The sequence below is a fragment of the Malania oleifera genome, chromosome 2, assembly GCF_029873635.1.
Source record: "Malania oleifera isolate guangnan ecotype guangnan chromosome 2, ASM2987363v1, whole genome shotgun sequence".
Taxonomy (NCBI): Eukaryota; Viridiplantae; Streptophyta; class Magnoliopsida; order Santalales; family Ximeniaceae; genus Malania; species Malania oleifera.
In genome coordinates, this window is record NC_080418.1 from 34683264 (window position 1) to 34705567 (window position 22304).

Below are 22304 nucleotides of genomic sequence, written 5' to 3' on the forward strand. Positions count from 1 at the left end.
GCCCACTTGTCCGTGTATTCCGTTTGGTGGATGGGGAAAAGAAACTTGTCATGGGATACATTTATGAATCAATGGATAGGGTTAAGGAAGTCATAGCTAAGGCTTTTGGTGAGAGAGAGGATAAATTCAAGAAGGCATTTGAAATTTTTGATACAAGGTGGGGATGCCAACTCCATCAACCTTTGCATGCAGCTGCACACAACTTGAACCCAGAATTTTTCTATTCAAACCCCCACATTTTCCAAGATGAAGAAATTATGACGGGTTTGTACAAATGTATTGCAAGGTTAGTGCCAACCATTGAAATGCAAGATAAAGTTTTACATGAGGTGGGAAATTACACTAGCGCTAGTGGCCTCTTTGGAAATAATTTGGCAGTGAGACAAAGGAAGATAAAAGCACAGAGTAGAGTGGCAACTGTGGCATTTTTACTACCTCCTTCTTTTTAAAATTATTTTTTTCTATTTAGCTAGTAGCTATTCATTTAAAATTTATTTTATAATAGCGCAATGAAGCACAATGGTGGATGTTATTTGGACCATCGACTCCAAAATTGCAAAAGTTTGCTATGAAAATCCTTAGACTCATGTGTAGTGCTACCGGTTGCAAAAGAAATTGGAGCATATTCCAACATGTAAGTCATCAATATATGGTGGATTAAAGAACATGAACTACCAGTCGACCAGTGTACTGCTTTTTAGAATCATTATTTACTATATTACTTCAAACTTTTTGCAGCTTCATAGCAAAAGGAAAAATAGTCTATCCCATATCCCAACAACGCTTGAATGATTTAATATTTGTGAAATATAATCGAACTCTAAGGCGTCGATACAACAAGTATGACACCATTGATCCCATCCTTCTAAAGGATATTGATGATAGTAATGAGTGGTTGATTGACAAGATGCATGGCGATTCCGATGAGGATGATGAACTTGCATTTGAACTTTGAAGATGATCTTTTGACTTGGGGTTCTGTTGCTAGAGCTGCTGGAGTAAATAACTCCCCGCATCACAATAGATCAAGAATAAGTGCAAATATGTCATCATCGTCAAAAGGAAGAGCATCATCTAGCAATGTTAAGGGCCAGACCACAATTTTGGAACTTGTAGATGAGGATGAGACTTGGATCGTGGATAGTGCAGAGGAGACAGAAGAGGAAAAATATGCTGGAGAAAAAAATTCTAATGACGAAGAGGAAGATGATGATATCTTGGCATACTTGGTTGATGATGAGTGATGAGTGATGATTGAGGAGGATTTTTAGATTTTAGACTTTGAAATCTTTTATTGTATTCTTTTCTTTTGATGTTGGACTATGTTGATGCTTTTGGCCTTCGGCCTGGCAATTTCATTAAATTTTCAATTTTGGTAATTGAATGTTTTGGCATTTTAAATTCTAATAATACTAGTTATGTTCATATATCAATTACCCCAAATAAGCATTTTACACCATTTTAATTATTGTGCGCCTCGCATTCGTGAGGCGTCATGAGGCACGGGCCTTCGCCTCGCGCCTCGCGTTCAAATACCCTTTGCGCCTTACGCCTCTGACTACTATGCCTCCAATTTAGACCTACAGACCTCATCCCATATTACTAAATGATCCCAGAAACCCCCAGCTTATCATAATAAATTTCATTATTTTCTCAATCATATTTGCATTTCCAATTGGAATTTTAAAAATAGACAAATAATACAACGGGATACTGAATAAATATTATATAGTACCCCCAAGGGTAAAGAGAACCCCCTTCCAACTGTCCAACTCTTGTAAGTATCATTACATTTTAAATATTAAAAGAGGCCATTTCACGTCTGTTTTCCAAATCTCAAGAAATGTCAGTCTATTTTGCCCAAAAATACAACCTATTGGTACAAAACCACAAAATAATTTATCTTAGCATCACACGCACCCGATAATTTAGGCCATATAGTCCACTTTATTCTTAACCAAAAAATTCAAGAAAGCCAATTAATTCAATCACCTTGTACTGCTGTTTGATTTGCGCTTCTTTCCTTCCGCAGGCCTCTGCGAGTGCCTTGATAATAGAAGCATCCCCAATTCCAAGTTCCAGTCCCTCATGAGCCGGGGCAATCCTATTGCCCGAAAGATAAACCACAGCCACCAAATCATCCGGGGTCGCATGCATCACAGTCCTTAAAAGATTACAAGTAATATCCGTGATCACAATCCGCCCCGACTCCTGAGATATCATATCAAAAGCCCGAGCAAGAAACAAAAATGGAACTCGTTTCTCCTTCTCCTTCCAATAGGCAGCCGCACTCGGGTCAAAATCCGCCGCCTTCTTCTTCAATTGAGCAATGCATTGGTCGACACTCAACCTGCGCAGCTTCTTAGCCTCCGATGCCTCGTCGGGCAGCACCGTACCAGGGTTTTGGGAACCTCTAACGTTTTGCTGGACTTGCAGCAAGACTCCATCATCCTGGTTGGAATTAGGGTTTTGGGGACCAGTTTGGGAGCCATTTAATACTGAGGCTTTGCGTTTGCTGGGCGAGGAAGTTTGGGGCTTCTTCTTGGCAGCAGCAGCTCGAGCATTGGACATGAGAGCATCGAAGGCGGAGGGGCGAGCGGACATTGCAGGATTAGGGTTTGAGGAAAAGAGGGATTTCAGGGGGAGGAGAGAAAGGAAGCGAGGGAAGGAGAGAGAAGACAGTCTGGAATGGCGAGAGAGAGTGGCGTGGCATAAACAGTTACTGCATGAACGTAGTGACAACATCCACTGAGCTGCGCAAGCAAGGGGGAGAGGGGGGAGAGAGCGTGGGAGTGGGAGTGGGAGTGGGGGTGTGGGAGTGGGGATTGTGAAGGAAGGTCTCTGAAATGGCGGGAAAGGAGTAGGTATTGAGCAGGGGTCGGGAGTTGGGACAAGGAGTGCCGGCGAAGCTTAAAGCTGGGATGTTTTGGTCGGGTAGCCTGATTTGAATTGCCCTCAGCTTTTGTTTTCATAAAAATGAAAATCGCCTATGATTATTTGTCCCCTTTTATTTATTTATTTTTCAAAAAAAAAAAATTCCTTGTTGTGTTGACTTTTTCCTTTTTTTTTTAATCAATTTTTTTTTTTTTTCATTACGTCGGGTGTCCTCATTTTTTTTTAATGAATTTTTGTTTTGACAAAATGTGTCTCACCAAGATTTGACTTTGATTTCCCTTTCTACTAAAATCTAGGTGTAAAATATGTATTTAAATTAAAATAATTACCAAATAATCACATTTTCCTTATATTTTGAGAGGTCTTAAATTTGAAGAGTTGTAATAGATTTAGATAAGATGTAATAAAAAATTATATTAAAACTTATCTGAATTCATCCAAATTCAAATCTAATGCTTGAAATTTATGTTTCCAAACACTTCCTTTAAGTATTTATAGTATTCAGTATCTCTTTTTCTTCTCATTAACGGCTAAAATTTTTAATAAAGTGAGTCTTTAATTTTAAAAGTACTTCTATGCTAATAGATGGAAAAACCTTTTCGTAGGAGGTCATTAAAAAAAATCTAACTAGTACTTAAAAAGGTTCTAAGTTTCATGGTCCCATCGAGTTGGTGACAACAACAAGTACATCCTTTCCCCGTAGCCACCCCCCTATGTAATGGTCTTATAACAAGTAGGGTTGTGATGACTACTTCTTCAATGCCTCGTGTCCATTATGTCATTGACGACTAAAAGGACTCTTTTTTTTTTTTTCGACAATGGCCTTGACAATGCTTCCCGCACCACCCTGTTTAAAATCACAATCATCAACGATCAAGATCTTTACAACACCATCTTGGTCAAGAACTACAATTTACCTATCTCTATAAAATCATTTAACGATGACAAAAAAACATAACTAAGCGAAGAGCATAGGCAACCCAAACTCGATATGTCCGGTAAGATTATAGATTGGTACATACTTTTGTGTGATAAGACTTCATTAATTTTTGTTACATTTTTTAATTAAGTCACTTTATAATATTTAATAATGTTGTTTAGATTGATCTCCCTTCAAACTTCAAAGAGTATGATAGTTTTTTTTTTTTTTTGCTACTATTATTAATAGTGTAACCCCTTTGAATAGTTGAAGGAAAATTATATGGGTGATTTTTTTATTTCAGAGAGTATTTTGCAATTGACTATTAATATGAAAGGGTTTTATACATTTTATCCATATGTGTGTATTAAAATTATTTATTTAGTTAAAAATGATTGCTCGGCAACCAAAAGAGTATTATACCTCGATCAACCCAAACAAGGTATATGTCTCCTTTTTATATATATATATATATATATATATATATATATATATATATATATATATACATATATATCCACATATTCCATATGAGTCTAGATGAATCAGTTTTTTCCCAATTTAACTTTGTTTTTAAAAAACATATTAAATAATACATTTTTTGGGAAAATAATTTTCGGAATGACTCTGACGTAATATTGCTACTTGGTTCAGCGAGATTTAAACAAATCTCACTGAACTAAGTAGCTAGATTTTGCTACATGTCACGTCCAAGATAAACATAAACAAATCTCGCTACTTGGTCTAGCGAGATTTGCCTTGACACTCGTCTAGACCAGAGTGGGCTGCCATTTAAATCTCGCTACATGGCGTAGCGAGATTTGCTGTGCATATGGGAATTTTTTTTATTCTTTTTTATTTATTTATTGATTTATTATAATAATGATTAATTAAATAATTGGAGGGAAGTGTCATTTATTAACTTACATAAAACTTAATTTAATTAAGAAATATGATTAAATTATAAATCATTTTTCATCAATTTATCCGATTGAAATATTTTTTTATATTAAATTAAAAATTATTAAATCCTTCATCGTTTTCTCATTCTAAGTTATTTTAAGTCTACCTACATCCCTTTTAATAACAAAAATAATAACTAACTCACTCTTCCTCGCAGATGTTTTACTAGTAAATATTATGATATAATCATAGTACAATTGTTGATTATTTTTATTATTATTCTTAATTAAAATGAAGTCGATGTGCTAATTGCACGCATGTGATGCATCGACCTCAATCGAAGTGTACCAACCTCAATCGAAATATTTTGCACGTGGTGCGTCAACCTCAATCGATCGAGGTGTTCAAGTACATGCAATGCATGTGCTCGAGTAATGTAATGCACATTGTACGTTGACCTCAACCAAGGCATTCCGACTTCAATCGAGGTGCTAAAGTACGTGCAATGCACATATGTGTTGACCTCAATCGAAGTCCTTGAGTACGTGTAACACATATGGTGCGGTGACCTCAATCAAGGTGCTCCAAGCATGTATGTCCACCATCCAAGGTATACAAAACTTGATCGAGGTGTTCAAGCATGCGCAACACGCAAAGTGTATCAACCTTAATCGAGATGCCTAATCACATGCAATGCACGTGGTGGGTTGACCTCAACTAACTTGCCGTAAGCACGTATAATGGACATGGTGTGGCCAACCTCAATTGAGGTGCCTTGAGTACACATGACGCACATAGTATGATCAACCTCAATCGAAATTTAGATTCATTTCAAAATTTATATCTATATATAACAAACATTATCTTAAATTAGATAAAAAAAATTTAATACAATATTAATTGTTCATATCATTAATTAGAAGTATAATTATACATATAATAATAATACAAGACACAAAAAAGATTTAATTTTTTATATTTTTCTATTATGTTTTCCATTCTGATTACAACTTGGAATTTAAAATCTAGTTGTAAATTAACCATCCCTGCCTAAACTCCTTATTGGTACTAAACTAAGCTAAACTTAGCCAGCGACAGGGATATGAACGTAATTTAAAACAAAGTGGGGGTTGTTTTGGAAGGCATCAAAACTTCTAACCTAACAACGGCGAGTTTTTTCCCAATTTATCTTTTTTTTAATATATATATATATATATATATATATATATATATTACATAATACCTTTTTGGGAAAATAATTCCCGGAATAACATTTTCCCATTTCGATCATTTGGTACCATTTTCAAAGCTACCTCTAGTGACTGCATTGAAAATACTGAAAAACATATTTCAAACACGTACAATTGGAAAAGATTGGCTATTGTCTTTTTTTTTAAAAGAAAAAATCTTAACTTTTGTTATTAGTATTCATAGCTGGGAACAAGTTCAAATACAAAACTAAAGGCTCGGCACATCTTGGTGTTATTACACCTAACAATGCGCTTATGAGTTTTTTATTATTACTATACCTATTCTTATCAATTCAGTATTTAAGATAGCATAAAATCTCACTTCGGTTGCCTACAAGACAACCTAAGGACTTGTATGTTAATACGAAAGTTAAACAAAGAAAGCTTAGATATATGAAATTTTGTAAGGATAAAATTTGCATGACAATGAGCAATTTGGTGCTAACCTTGTTGGTGTATCTATGTGCTAAATAAGTAGCATACATAATTTTAGGGTTGATTGTTGTAAGATCACACCAAAGTACCCAAAAGCTCGAAGTAAGAGAAAACCTCTTTTTATCAACATCAGCAGAAAACATATTACTGACCTTGTTCAGTTCAAACTTGTTGGATAATAGTCTCTTAATGCCACTTCCATCAAAGGTATTTTCACTGTGCGCAACAATCACATGTTGTTCCTTGAGAAGTTGAGCAACACTTTCTGATAACTAAAATATATATGCTTCTCTTCTCATCATTGTTTATAAAAGTTGAATGCTCCAACATACCTTCAAACTATCGTACATATAAGCGAAAAATCAGCAATTCTACCTAGTAAAATTTTCCAAATAAATAGTCATATCGTACATATAAACATAAGCTACAGTTCTACAGATTTAGATTTCCAAAATAACTGATGTAAACAAATCCCCTTACCTTTTTACAGAAAAACGAACCCTGATGGCTCGAAACGGTTAAAACCTAGAACTTCCAACCGGTGAAAACACGTATACTTGCTAGACCAAGGGTCAGAGAGGCAACCGAGACCCAAGGGAGAGCTCGGAAAAGCTTTTTGGTGAAAAAGTTTCAAAACCCGAGGAGAGAGAAGAGAGAGATTTCAAATTTCCTAAAAAAATGAGCTCAACCCTAGGATTAGACATCTTATCAATCAAATGTAACCTCATTGAATTGTGTAGAAAAGAAGTGCCTTCTTCTATTAATTTTGCCGTGTTATTGGGTACAAGCATTTTATTAATAATTTTTAGGGGGTGTTTGGCTTGCGGCATCTTTCAAGATTCCCGGGAATGTGATGCCCGTGGTATCTCATTTGCGCGTTTGTTTGAGTATGGGTATTTGTGTAGTATAAAAGTTCACATTATTAGGGATGAAAGGATTCTCATGAAGTCATCTTATTCCCACCTCCCTCGGTCCCTCCATGGATAAGTTTCATAGGAATCCCATTCCTATGGGAATAATACTTTTTGTACCAAATTGCCCTCACCTCACTATTTTGGCTTTTGGACAATGATGTCCTTCTAATATAATATAATCACACATGCGGCGTATCTTAAAATAATAAATTTTAATAAAATAAGAAAAAATTTTAAATTAAATTAATTGAATAAATATTTAGCGTTAATATTAATTAATTTTAATTAGAAAAAAATATATACATGATTTTAATTGAAATATAAATTATTTTTAAAATATCTATTAGAAGTGTAAAAATTTATGTTAATTAACATTTTAATTGACATTTGTAATTTATTAAATAAATATAATATTATTATTGTTTTATATAAATTTAATATAATACACTATATTGTCTTCAATCATTTCAGTTAATAAATTATTAAATATTAAATATTTTAAATTTATAATTGTTAAGCATGCAGTTCTTAACCTACTTTGAAGGCATGAATTGTTTTGACATAAACCATGGTATATGCCCAATGGGATACAATATAGGAACTACTACATGCCCTAAAAGGAGGAAGAGTGGGGTGGAGTAAGGGAAAAAGATAAAAAATTACTATAAAAACTCATGTTCAGTTGGAGACATTTTCAGGCCGTTGTAACTACTAAAATAATGGTTATTGGAGAGTTTTACGTAAAAATAATTTTCTACTAAAATAATGGTTATTGGAGAGTTTTACGTAAAAATAATCTTCTTAGTAGTCTATATTTATAGTGTATGACTGTTATATCGAGTTGTTTATTTTGTTGACCTAATATTCTATAATATGAGTGATAGTAATCTTAGTATTGGAACCGAAAATTTGATGTACATTTAGCGTAGTGTGGGCTAAATTTATATAAAGAATCACTACTCTAAAAATTTTGACAGAATCCTCTTTAAAAATTGAGCATATCCATCCAAACACCTATTAAAAAAAAACACTTATCCTAAACTATCGATACCAGTACATTCACAACTTTCATACACATTCAACGTATCAAATTGCTGTAAAAATTTCGGCAGAGTCCCCTTTAAAAACTGAGCATATCCATCCATGCATCTATTCAAATAAAACATTTATCCTACACAATCAATACCAATATGTTCGCAACGTTATATTCACAACTTTCATACACATGCAACGTATCAAATTACTATAAAATTTTGGCAGAGTCCCCTTTAAAAATTGAGCATATCCATCTATGCACCTGTTAAAAGAAAATATTTATCCTAAAAAATCGATACCAGTACATTCACAACTTTCATACACATTCGACGTATCAAATTACTATAAAAATTTCAGCACTCTCCTTTAAAAATTGAGCATATCCATCCATGCACCTGTTCAAATAAAACATTTATCCTACACAATCACTACCAATATGTTTACAACGTTACATTCACAACTTTCATACACATCCAACGTATTAAATTACTATAAAAATTTCGGCAGAATTCCCTTTAAAAATTAAAGAGAACATTTATCCTACATAATTGATACCAGTATGTTCACAACGTTACATTCACCACTATTATGTATACAGTCATGGAAAATAATAAATTAACGTTCATTCACACCCGTCATAACCAAATTTCATTCCCATATACATCCTGTGGAAAATGAATAAATATTTCTAATTATAGATAAATAATACAACAATGCTCTATACAATTGAAAAAAGGAAAAAAATATAATGTTGTACAAATAAAATAATAGAACGATGATCTATACAAATGTAAAAATGGACAAATAGATGTTTTACAAATGAAATAATACAATGATGATCTATACAAATGATGATCTACTACTCGATGCCGTAGGGAGGTTGTCTCTGGTGTCGGGGTGGCTACTATCTGCGTCTGCCCTCTCCTAGCTGCTCCCCCGTGTCTGGCATCCGGGCTTATCGATGTGCTACATGTCCATCATCTCCGCCAATAGGTACTGCATCATCTATATCCATGCGAAGCGAACGGGGAGCTAACTCAAATGAAGTCTGTGACGACCTACTTAATTTCCACATTTTTTTTCATAATATAATAAAATCAATATCACAAAACTCAGTAGATCATAATCCACCTGGACCCGTGGTTACCAGGGATACATCAGAACACATAACGGAAGCCTAAGCAGCAGGAAACATGTAATTTTAATATCATAAATATAGAATCATCCATCACAATACCATAGTTACTACAACCACTGTATTTATATACACATAGTACACAACCCAAAAGATATCTAGGGCATCCCACAAAATACATCCGACCCTATCAAAACACTTACCCCTTTGAAAGGGCAGATCAATAGTACTAGATCAGCGGGGCTTTACCCACTCTCCTATCAGGGGCTCCTGAAATGTTTATAAAATGTTGGGGTGAGACACCTCTTAGTAAGGGAAATAAACTAACACTACTGTATGGCAACATGAGCATTTTTGTGATATATATATATATATATATATATATATATATATATAATCATAAACATAACAAGTAAAACTGTATATACATCATTTATAGGAAAACATGTATAATTAAACATGGCAGAACATAATGGTTTCCATAGCATAATTCATCTCATATAAATAATAATACGAAAACAATTATGGTAGGTTAGCTGGCTGTTGTCATGTATTACCCCCACATGATTGGGTTCTGTGGCCCGAAAGATGGACCTGACAATGGTTGGCCGACCACTGCCAAGTCAAAAGTATAGTCTGTAAGTCTGATGAGTCTGCCAGACCTGGTCCATACACGAGGGGCGCTCACACACTTTTTAAAAACCACATCGATCATCCGATCTCACACCACTCTGTACAGCGGCGTTAACACAAATATCATGATCATGATGATCATGGACACATAGTAGTGGTACCGTGCAAGTGCTAGCTTAGACCAAGCCAACCAGGTTCTGATATCATATAACATATACTGAAACTGTGATAAATGGATATTTTATATCATTAATTATCAAATCAATCATATCATTTTGCATATATACGTATATCATGAAAATCATTGGCCCATACGCTGGTATTTCACATTTTACCACAGCTCAACTCGAATGCCGGCAAATCATATCCATAGCATAGCCCGTACGCTGGCAAATCATTTCCATAGCACAACCTGTACGCCGGCAAATTATATCCATAGCACAGCCCGTACGCTGGCAAATCATTTTCATAGTTCGGCCCATATGCCGGCAAATCATACACATAGCTGGGCCTGTATGCCAGCAAACAAACATAAAAATCTCAGCCCGTACGCCGGTTTTCATTATAAAAATTCATATCATTAACACATTCCCAGAAAATAGTATTTCATAACAATTTCTACTCATGCCACACTAAACAGGTTTTTCGTATATTTAACATACCATCATTTTCAACAGTATTTTCCCAAATATAAATCATATATAAATATATTTATTTCCATAAAATCAAATGCTATAATATTATACATATTTTTCATAAAATACTAGTTTAATTTATCCCCTTACTTGTGTCTTGAAAAGCCCCTAAATCAAACACTCCTGCACCTGCAGGGTTTCCTGTTCAACACCCTGAAAACAACATTCCTCATAACTAAAGTTCAGTATTTTTACGCGTACAATACTTTCTACAACTATCAAATAGGCAAATACTGAGTAGAAAGTCTTACCCTGGATTTGGGATGGTTTCTAACTCGGCCCCACCAACGATTCGCTCTGGTAGACTTGCAGAGAACTTTCCTAGGAGCGTTGTGGTGGCTTCAGATCGTCGAACCGGCAGAAAATCGGCCCGTGATCTTAGAGAGAATGGTAGGGAACCGAAGGATGAGAGAGAGAGAGGTTCTGCGCAGAAAATGAATTGAAAAATCACGCTTAACCCTATTTATACTGCGGGATTCATCGACGAGCCACGTCACCTCATTGACGAGTCTTGTAGAAAGTTCGTCGACTAACCTCAACCCTCGTCGATGAATTTCAGTCTTCCAAAAATCCTCTCTCGGTATCTTCTCGTTGACGAGATATTGAAGAACCCTCGCCGATGAAACCCCTGTGTTCGTCGATGAGGCTTGGAAAATTTCTTGGGATTATCCCATCCAAAATGCAACATCGTCAACGAACGCGAAGCGTTCGTCGACAAAGTCTACTGCCTCATTTTGTTCCTATTTCCAATTCCCTTTCTTTTTATTATTTAAATACCATTATTCTTCAAGTCGTTACAAAGTCTTTAGATGAGTCTGAGGTGGCAAAGCAGGTGCATCCACTTCCTTCGCATCAAGAGGGTCGTCTAGCAAGTATGACATCAATGGGGTGGCGGCAGAGTCAAACAGGGCGTCCGCTTGTGTAACGACCCCTACCCGCCACGTTGGCCCGAAGTGCTACTTTAGTGACATTTGCGTACCTAATATCTTGTTCATCATATATAAAATACATATATGCAGCGAAAATAAAAATACAGAATTCTCAAATTACATTACTAGAGTTCTAACTATCTTTATATACAAATATATTCATTTTCACATAATTACATCCTATAAAACTAAACAAAAATAAAATCTCTATCTACACACTACCGACATAAATCTACATCTCTAGCCCGGTTCCTCTAGCCCGTTAGACCCGATCTCTAGGATTTTCTGAAAAGATAGTTTGTAAAGTAGGGGTGAGGCACAACTTAGTAAGGGAAAGACTAAGTTAATGTCAGTGTGTGGCCAGCATGCATTTAGTGTACAGAAAATAATCAGCTCACTAAGTAGATAAACACATTTATTAAAACATTCTTATTTTATACTCCCACACACAATTAGCCGAGGCTAGAGAAGATTACCCTTCCGTACAAGTAGCTTTCCTATGCTCTAATACTATTACTGCTACTAGGGCACTCGCCTTTCTCAGCAAACCCTCGAAATTATCTTATTAATTATTCATATTCACATAAATTAACAGATATACATATAAGACACTCCCTGTGACAAACACGCCATTTACTTTCCCTATGGCACGGGTTGTGCAGCCCAAAGGCTGGACTAATGTTGTAGGGGATCCACCTAGACAGTAGTCATCTATACTCTCCGCTAACATACTTCGCGGGTATACGTAGCTCCAATTGCTGCTCCGATTGCCCTCACCCAAAGGGTGCATTCACCTCACGTAGGCAAATCAGACAAGGCCACCCTACACCTCTCAGCACAGGTGTGAGCGCACATGGCCACATAACAAATCCCTAACAACGGTACCGTGCTCACAATACACTGGTCCCCAAGGTTCCTAAAGCATATCCTACAATCTAGATAATAGGAAATACCATTTAAAACATCATTTCACATATTTTTATTGTTATTCCAAAAACCTGACCCCAACCACAAAATACAACCCGACGTATAGCCGTCAATTAAAACTCGGCTCTCAGCCATCGTACCAAATTCCTGCATTATTCACAAGTAATTCAAGTATTTTCGCAACAATGCCAGTATTTCACAAACAGTTCCAGTATTTCTCAAACATTCTCAAATCCAGTTAAACAATAAATCCTACCAAATAATCATCGGCCACACGATTTTAACATTTTAACATAACCATACAAACAACCAAACTTTCCACCGTTTGTTTCTATTCAAAATACCATATTATAGATCCTAGGTTTGTAAAATCCATTTCGAACGGTTGGTTTTCGAAATAACCTTCAAATTTTTAAATAAATAAATAAATATATTAATTTAATCGGTTCAAATTAAATAAAATTCCTAACTTAACTTAATCCTCTCACTTGATTCATGAAAAGCCTGCTAACACCCCGGCCTACGCCCCACGGCGTTCAAACTCCCTAAAACCCTAAAATTAAAATTTCACTACATTCCTTATCACAATTCTTAGAGTAATTTTCCCTAAAATTCCCCTAGGCTCTGAATACCCTAAATAGCCTAATAAAACCTAAATTATTAAACTTACCCCCGATTTAGGATTGGTACTCCGGAACTCCAATTTGAAAACCTGCTCCTATTAGATTGTAGAGAATCTCCTCACAATTTGCGTTCGTTAATTGGACTTATAGTTTAAGAGTAATTGAGGTAAATTTGAGAATTGGCTTTACCCTAGGAGATATGTCTACGCTGCTCCTACGACAAATTCGCTCCAGTAGGATTGTCGGTGGCGGTGATAGGAACCCAACGGTATTTTTAGATTTTCAATCGGCTGAATATCAAAGACGAGATTGAAGAGAGTGGGAGAGAGAGGATGGAGGAGAATGGAGCGCCTCTCTGTTCTATCTTCTTCTCGAAGGATCTCAAGATCCTTCAGGTTCTAATATATATAATATATCATTATAATATTATATTATTATTATATTATATTATTTTAATAATTATTATTTAATTAATCAATTAATTTTTTTTAAAAAAATTTAATTGATTTTTTTTTAATTTTTAGGATCACTACATTCTCCCCTTCTTATAAAAATTTCATCCTTGAAATTTTTTAATAATTACCAACTACCTCCTTAATTCACGATCTCTGTCTATAGAAGAGTCGGTAGTCACCCATGTAGTGGCCCCGTCCCACGTTTATTAATTACCCTCACTTGTGGCGGAGGAATACCGTGGTTACAATACTGCCTTTGGGAAATTACAATATCCATAACAAATTTTCCCAAAGACTATTCATAATTAAAACTACCAACAACTAACTACACAACCTACTCTAATCCCTCCATATACAACTATACCCTTACTCTTCGGGCACTAGACCTCACTGAACAGCTGTGGGTACATCTGGCGTATTTTCGTTTCTAACTCTCAAGAAGCCTCCTCAACTGCATGATTTCGACACAGCTCCTTCACTAATGTTATATCCTTGGTACACAATTCCTGTATTTTCCGATCCAGAATCTGAACTGGTACCTCCTCCTATTCCAGAGTATTCCCGATCTCCAACGATTCATAACTGATCACATGTGAGGGGTTTGCGGGCTTCATCCGCGTAAACTGCTCGATTGAATAGCCACGCTCCTCAGAGCTTCTGGCCATCTCAACCATCATCTGCTGAGTGACGTTGCGCAGCACAACATCTGTATCTTCTCCACCTATACTGGAAGGTCCTGGCCTATCCTCCCCAGCATTCGTGCCGCTGCTTCCCGGGTCCATCCTGAAAACAAGAAACACACTTAAGCACCTTATCTCTTATATAGACTTATCATATACCAATTCAAAATTAATTACCTTCCCTGACCTTAACTCAATATCCAGTTCTGTCACTTAGACACACGATTCGACAATAATTTACTATGGTTTTCCTGAAATCGTCACCCCAGGAAAAACACAGAAACCCACACGAAAATCCTGTACCCAAAAAATAGAACAAACCTCAAATCCTTTCCTATACTCTGGTATTGCTTCTGCTGCACTCTAAAGCCTACAAAACCTAGTAACCTAGGCTCTGATACCAAATTGTAACAACCTGCTATTTAACTTAGGTTTTTTTTTTTTTGTTTTTTTATACTATAATATTTATAATGCTCTGACACCAAATTGAATTAAACCCAACCATCAACCTAAGTAGCGAGAAGCGAAATTCAAATAAACATAACCATATATAATTATATACAATACCAAAGTGCTAAAATATTTTTAAAAATATACATATATGACTGTTCCAAAAATACCCTCAACTGGCTAGGGCTATACAAAAATACTCCCAAAGTACTCACTCTACTATCAGGGCAATACTGAGGCTCCTCTATCTGCGAGCCAGATCTGCTCACCTACCTGGATCACCTGAAAAATATTAAAGTAATGGGATGAGCCAACGCTCAGTAAGACGAAATATGCTATTGCTAGTGTGTGGCAATTAAGTTACAATACTGTGAAAATCTATTACTATATAATCATGTATCACTGAATCTGTAATTATAATACCAGAAATATAAACCATCACCTTTTTCCTATTGCTTAACATATCTATACTTTAGGTTTTTACTTAAAATACTTCTAATATATATATTTTCTGTCTTTGTAAATTTGTATAATCATAGTAATAACTGAAAACTTCCCTGTGGATAACTGTGTGTCATGATTTAACCCCTTATGACAGGGTTGTGCGGCTTGTAGGCGGGATCTACCATGGCTAACCAACCAGGATAAACTACTATACTCCATCGGTCTGATTAGCCCTCCTCAACCCATATATGATGGGGAGCTTGTCCACTCGTGGGCTCTATAAGATCGACCTTTATACCACGTATTATCTAAATAGGTGGTTGCATTCTATATACTATATGTAACAACGGTACCGTGCTCTATAATCTGTAACGATCAATCAGGGCCTGATACTATATAATACATTTCTATATACAACTATCTGTTTTACCATGATTCTGTAATAACTGTATAAACCATGACGCTGTGATAAATTGTATCTGTATCAACTGTATTTTCTAAAATAAATTGTAAAACTATATGTCATGGTACTGTAATCTGTATCTGTATCAACTGTATGATTATGGTATTCTGTAATTACTATAAAATATATTCACTGTCTGTATAATCTATAAAACATAGCTCTGAAAAATACTATAAAACATGTTTCTATACAATATCTATATTCCCAAGCCACACAGTAATTTAAAACATATTATACATAATGGATAAATTGTATTAATTCCTGCTATGAATAATAATCTGGTATAAATAAATATATATATTATACTGAAAATCATACTAAGTTTGCCTAGCATAGCATATTTCCTTTATCTGACTATTAAAAAGCCCTTATCGTATATCGGTCCTACCCCCGTGGGGCTTCCTACACGACACCCTGAAAACAACATTCGTTAGAACATAATATCAATATTTCTTTGCCTACATCATTTCCTACAACTTCCAGAAGGCCAAAAATTGACTAAAAGGCCTTACCCTGATTCTGGGAAGAAATTCGACTCGATCCCATCGACAATCCGCCCTAGCAGACTTGAAGAGAACTTCGTTAGGAGCATCGTGGTGGCCTCAAATCGTCGATCTGGCGACTGACGGGGCTGAAATCGAAGAGAGAAGGGGGAAGGGCCGTAGAGGAGAGAGAAGAGAGGGTTTGGTAAGTTTTCTGCGCAGAAAACTAAGTTTAGCACTATTTATAATGCGGGATTCGTTGACGAGTCCTGTAGAAAGTTCTTCGACGAACCTGCACCCTCGTCGACAAATTTCAGACTTCTAAAAATCCTCTCTCAGTATCTTATCGTCGACGAGATACTGAAGAACCCTTGTCGACGAAGCCCCTGTGTTCGTCGAAGAGGCCTGAGAAATTTCTTGGAATTATCACCTCCAAAATGCAATGTTGTCGACGAAGTCGGCTGCCTCCTTCTGTTACCGTTTCAATTTTCCTCCCTCTTTATTATTTAAATATCATTATTCTTTGGATCGTTACATTCTCCCCTCCTTATAAAATTTCATCCTCTTAATTTACTATTCATATAACTCATCATCTCTTTAAAGGCAAAATAGTCTACGTATTTTATTACCTACCCTCACTTATGGCGGAGGAATACCGTGGTTACATGGGTAGTTCTGGGAGATTACAAGTATAAAAGAAAATTTCCCCCAAAACCAAAATACTATTTATCCTTTACTTTACATTACAATTACATTGTACAAAACAAAATTATCATTACTTTAATCTACACATCAATGTTATGACCCACTAAATAGGTGGGGGTATTTCTGTCTAATCTCATTTTCAAGCTCTCAAGAAGCTTCTTCTATTGTGTGGTTCCTCCACAGGACTTTGACCAATGATATTTTCTTACTGCGCAATTCCTATTCTTTTCTATCTAGGATTTGTACTAGAGCTTTTTCATATGACAAAACATCACTAAGTTCCAATTCGGCGTAGCCGATAATACGAGAAGGATTTGGGACGTATTTCCTTAACATAGATACATGAAACACGTCGTGAATTCTGAATAGAGATGGCGGTAAAGCCAGCTGATAGGCAACTGACTCAATCTTCTCGAGTATCTCAAATAGGCCAATGAACTTAGGGCTCAACTTACCCTTCTTCCCAAACCTCATGATTCCCTTCAATGGTGCAATTTTCAGTTTCCGACAACGAGTATCTGCGTAGCTTTTTTGCCGACTCTGTGCTGCACTAATTCTATCTCGAATGAGTCGAACATTATCGTACACCTGCTGTACTATTTCTGGCCCCACAACTCACCTCTCACCTAGCTCACTCCAGTATAAAGGGGAACGACACTTCCTACCATAAAGTGCCTCATAAGGAGTCATGCCAATACTAGCCTGGTAGTTGTTGTTGTAGGCAATTCCACCAATGGCATATACTGAGTCCAGCTACCCCCAAAATCCAATACACACGTTCGCAACATATCCTCAAGTACCTGAATCCTTCTCTCTGTCTAACCGTCAGTCTGAGGATGGAAAGTGGTGTTGAAAGCTAGCTGAGTTCCAAATGCCTAATGTAAGCTCCTCCAGAATCGTGATGTAAAACGTGGATCACGATCTGAGACTATGACACCCGGCACTCCATGGGGTCGAACAATCTCCTATATGTAAATCTCTACTAACCTGTACATAGGGTAGTTAATCTTAATAGGTAGAAAGTGAGTTGTCTTTGTCAACCTATCAACAATTACCTAGACGGCATTCTGACCATGAGGTGCCGGCGGAAACCCAGTGACAAAATCCATGGACACATGGTCCCATTTCCATTTGAGAATGAAAAGTGGCTGAACTGACCAGTCAGCCTTTGGTGCTCAGCCCTAACCTACTGGCACGTCAAACATTGCTGCACAAACTCTGCTATTTCCCTCTTCATGCCACTCCACCAGAAATACTCCCATAGATCCCTATACATTTTCGTACTGCCAGGATGGACAATGTATAGAGATCTGTGTGCCTCTTCTTGAATCGTTCTCCTGATACTGTCATCTGCACGCACACACAATCTGGTGCGAAATCTTATAGCTCCATCATCAAAAATGCTGAATTCTTCCCCCTAACCATCCTGTATTCTGGCTATTACCTCTACTAATTATGGATCATTCCCTTGAGCAGCTTTAATCTTTTCATATAATGTGAGCTGTGCAACCAGACTGGCAATAAGCGCCTGAGGATCATCTTCCACTAACTCTACACCGAGTCTTTCCAAGTCCATCTGAATTGAATGTTGAACTACTGCGGCTAACTGTGCTGTATTTCTTGATTTACAGCTCAAAGCATCAGTCACCACATTTGCTTTACCTGGGTGGTAACTGATGGTACAATCGTAATCCTTGATGAGTTCTAACCACCTCCTCTGACACATATTCAACTCTTTCTGTGTGAAGATGTACTTTAGGCTTTTGTGATCAGAAAATATTTCACATTTCTCACTATACAAGTAATGTTTCCAGATCTTTAGTGCATGTACAACTGCAGCTAATTCCAGATCGTGAGTAGTGTAGTTCTTTTCATACTCTTTCAACTATCTGGATGCATACGCCACCACCCTACCATGCTGCATCAATACACAACCAAGCCCTTTCAAAGACACTTCACTGTAAATCACATACCCATCACCTCCTAATGGAATCGTCAGTACTGGTGCAGTAACGAGCCGCTGCTTTAGTTCCTGAAAACTCTGCTTGCATTCTTCATCCCACAAAAATTAGGCATTCTTCTTAGTCAAACGGGTGAGAGATCTTGACAAAGCTGAAAACCCCTCAACAAATCGACGATAATAACCAGCCAATCCCAAGAAACTTCTGACTTCCTGCACGTTCTTTGGCGTGGCCTAATTCACTACCGCATCGATCTTGCTAGGATCCACTGATATACCATCTCCTGAGATCACGTGACCTAAAAATGCAACCTTCTCAAGCCAGAACTCACGCTTGCTAAACTTGACATAGAGCTTCTTTTCCCTGAGAGCCTGCAGTACCCGTCTCAAATGCATCTCATGATCCTCAAAACTCCTTGAGTAGACCAGTATATCATCAATAAAAACCACCACAAACTGGTCCAAATATTGGTGGAAGACTCTATTCATCAAATCCATAAACACGATTAGGGCATTCGTCAAACCAAACGACATAACGAGGAACTTGTAATGCCCATACCTGGTCCTGAAATCTGTCTTTGCAACATCCTCTGCTTTTACCCTCACCCAATGATAACCTGATTTGAGGTCGTCGATCTTGGAATATACCCGTGTACCTTGAAGCTGATCAAACAAGTCGTTAATATGGGGTAGAGGATATTTATTCTTAATAGTAACCTTATTGATTTCTCTGTAATCAATACACATCCTCATAGACCCGTATTTCTTCTTTACAAACAACACTGGAGCTCCCCATGGTGATACACTGGGTCGTATAAATCTCTTATTCAACAAGTCTTGCAATTGATTCTTCAATTATCCCAGCTTAGCTGGAGCCATATGATAAGGAACCTTAGAAATTGGTGCCGTCCCTGGAGGTAAATCTATTGGAAAATCCACCTTGCGTTCGGGAGGCAACCCTGATAGCTCCTTTGGAAAAATATATGGAAATTCTCGTACGACTGAGGTACTGTCAAGCTTCACTTCATTCTTTGTCACTTCATTTACAAAAGCCATAAACCCCTGACTTCCGTCTAGGAGCAATCTACTAGCATGCATTGCTGTTACTAGCTGCAATGGAGCACGTACACGAGAGCCAACAAACTTGAATTCTTGCTCACCAGGAGGTCTGAAAATTACTTCCTTCTGAGAACAATCAATACTGGCGGGATTAGTTTCCAACCAATCCATACCCAGTATTACATCAAACCCATACATCTCAAACATAATCAAGTCTGCTGGTAGCACTCTCCTCTGAATTTTTATTGGATAGCCTCTGAGTACCCTTGTACACCTCAACACTGACCCTGATGGTGTAGCTATTGACAATTCTCTGTCTAATAACCGAGTCTCACTTCCAGATAATTTAACAAACGATGCAGAGACAAAGGAGTGAGTAGCACCTACATCAAATAAAATAGTAACGGAATGTGATAAAACTTTAAAAGTACTTGTCATCACATCCGCGGCAGCCTTAACATCACCCGGCGTCAACGCATAAACCCTCGCCGGGGCCACATTCCTCTGCTGTCCTCCACGAGGCGCATGATATCCTCCCCGATAGGGCCTGGGAGCTGGGACCTGGTCTGGAAGTCCTAGGCATGCACATGCCATGTGGTCGGGTCTCCTACATCGATAACATACATCTCTCCCTACCCGACACTCCCCCAAATGACGTCCCATACGTCTGACATACTGGGACGATCAGCGCACCCTGATTCCCCCGAGGTCTCGCCATCTGTTTCTGATCTCCCCTATCATGACCTCCTCTCCATGTACCCTTACTGGAGCTAGCCTGAAATCCTTGAGGCGCAGGCCTCTTCCTCTGACTCTAAGCCGCTATACCCCTCTGTATACCACTCTCAATGATCGCAGCTCTGTCTACAACCTCCGTAAATGTCTAAGCTCTGAATCCAATCACCTGCTCTAATAAGTTCTGCCTCAGTCCTTCTTCAAACTTCCTTACCTTTTTCTCTTCATCAAGTGCTAGATGTGGAGCAAAACGTTCTAACTTGATAAATCAAGTTGCGTACTGAGATATGGTCATATGCCCCTGTACCAGATGCATAAACTCTACTGCCTTCGCGCTCCGAACGATAGCAGGGAAATACCGCTCTAAGAATAGCTTCTTGAATCGGTCCTACGTCATTGGCACTGGAACCGACCTCTGCTCCTCTATCAATTGCGCTGATCTCCATCAGCGCTTCGCCTCCCCTGTCAACTTAAATGCTGCAAATACTACCTTCTGCTCATTCGTACAAGGAAGTACTGCCAACGTCTCTTCGATGTCTTGGACCTAATTCTCAGCTATGATCGGGTCATTTCCTCTAGCAAAGGATGGGGGCTTCATCTGCGTAAACTACTCGATTTAACAGCCATGCTCCCCAGAGCTCCTGGCCATCTCAGCCATCACCTTCTGAGTGACACTGCGCAACGCAACATTTGTATCTCCTCCACCTAGGTTGGAAGGTACTGGCCTACCCACAACGCTGGGGGTAGTGCTATCTTGTACGCCACCGAACCAATCCTTTCCAGAATCTCGAACGGCCCAATGTATCTAGGGCTCAACTTGCCCTTCTTTCCATACCTCATCATCCTCTTCATCAGAGCAATCGTTAAGAATATCATATCACCTACTTCGAATTCTAACTCCCGTCAGCGAGTATCCACATAAATCTTCTGCCGACTCTGGGCTGACTTGATCCTTTCCCTAATAAGTTTTACCTTTGGAAAGGCCTGCTGAACAAGTTCTGGTCCCAAAATCTACTGCTCGCCTGCTTCATCCCAGTACAATGGAGATTGGCATCGGCGACCATACAAAGCCTTATATGGTGTCATTCCAATGCTGGCCTGGTGACTATTATTATATGTAAACTCAACCAACGATAGATATCAGATCTAATTGCCCCCAAAATCTAACACACATGCCCGTAGCTTATCCTCGAGAATCTGAATGGTTCATTCAAACTGTCCATCCATCTGAGGGTGAAATGCAGTACTGAAAGTGAGTTGAGAACCCAACGCTCCCTGCAAACTCTTCTAGAAATAGGAAGTGAACTGTGGATCCCGATCAGAACCGATGGACACAGGCACGCCATGTATTCTAATTATCTCCTGAACATAGAGTTCTACCAGCTTATCCATGGAATAACTCGTTCTAACCAGAATGAAATGGGCAGTCTTCATCAATCTATCAACAACTACCCATATGACATTCTGCCCATGCAACGCTGAAGGCAATCCCGATACAAAGTCCATTGAGATATGCTCCCACTTCCACGTAGGGATGTCTAGTGGTTGAAGTGCTCCCACTAGCCTCTGGTGTTTTTCCTT

At 37.7% G+C, this 22304-nt stretch overlaps 1 protein-coding gene across 1 annotated transcript in view; it reads right to left on the reverse strand.

The window, feature by feature from the left end:
* Window positions 1-2978, reverse strand: part of LOC131149316 (DNA ligase 1) — a 62188-nt gene extending 59210 nt beyond the window's left edge. The window contains exon 1 of the mRNA XM_058099664.1: window positions 1993-2978. Coding sequence (XP_057955647.1) covers window positions 1993-2745 — 753 coding nt within the window. The 5' untranslated portion in view covers window positions 2746-2978. The remainder of the gene's footprint in view (window positions 1-1992) is intronic.
* Between the last annotated feature and the right edge of the window lie 19326 nt (window positions 2979-22304).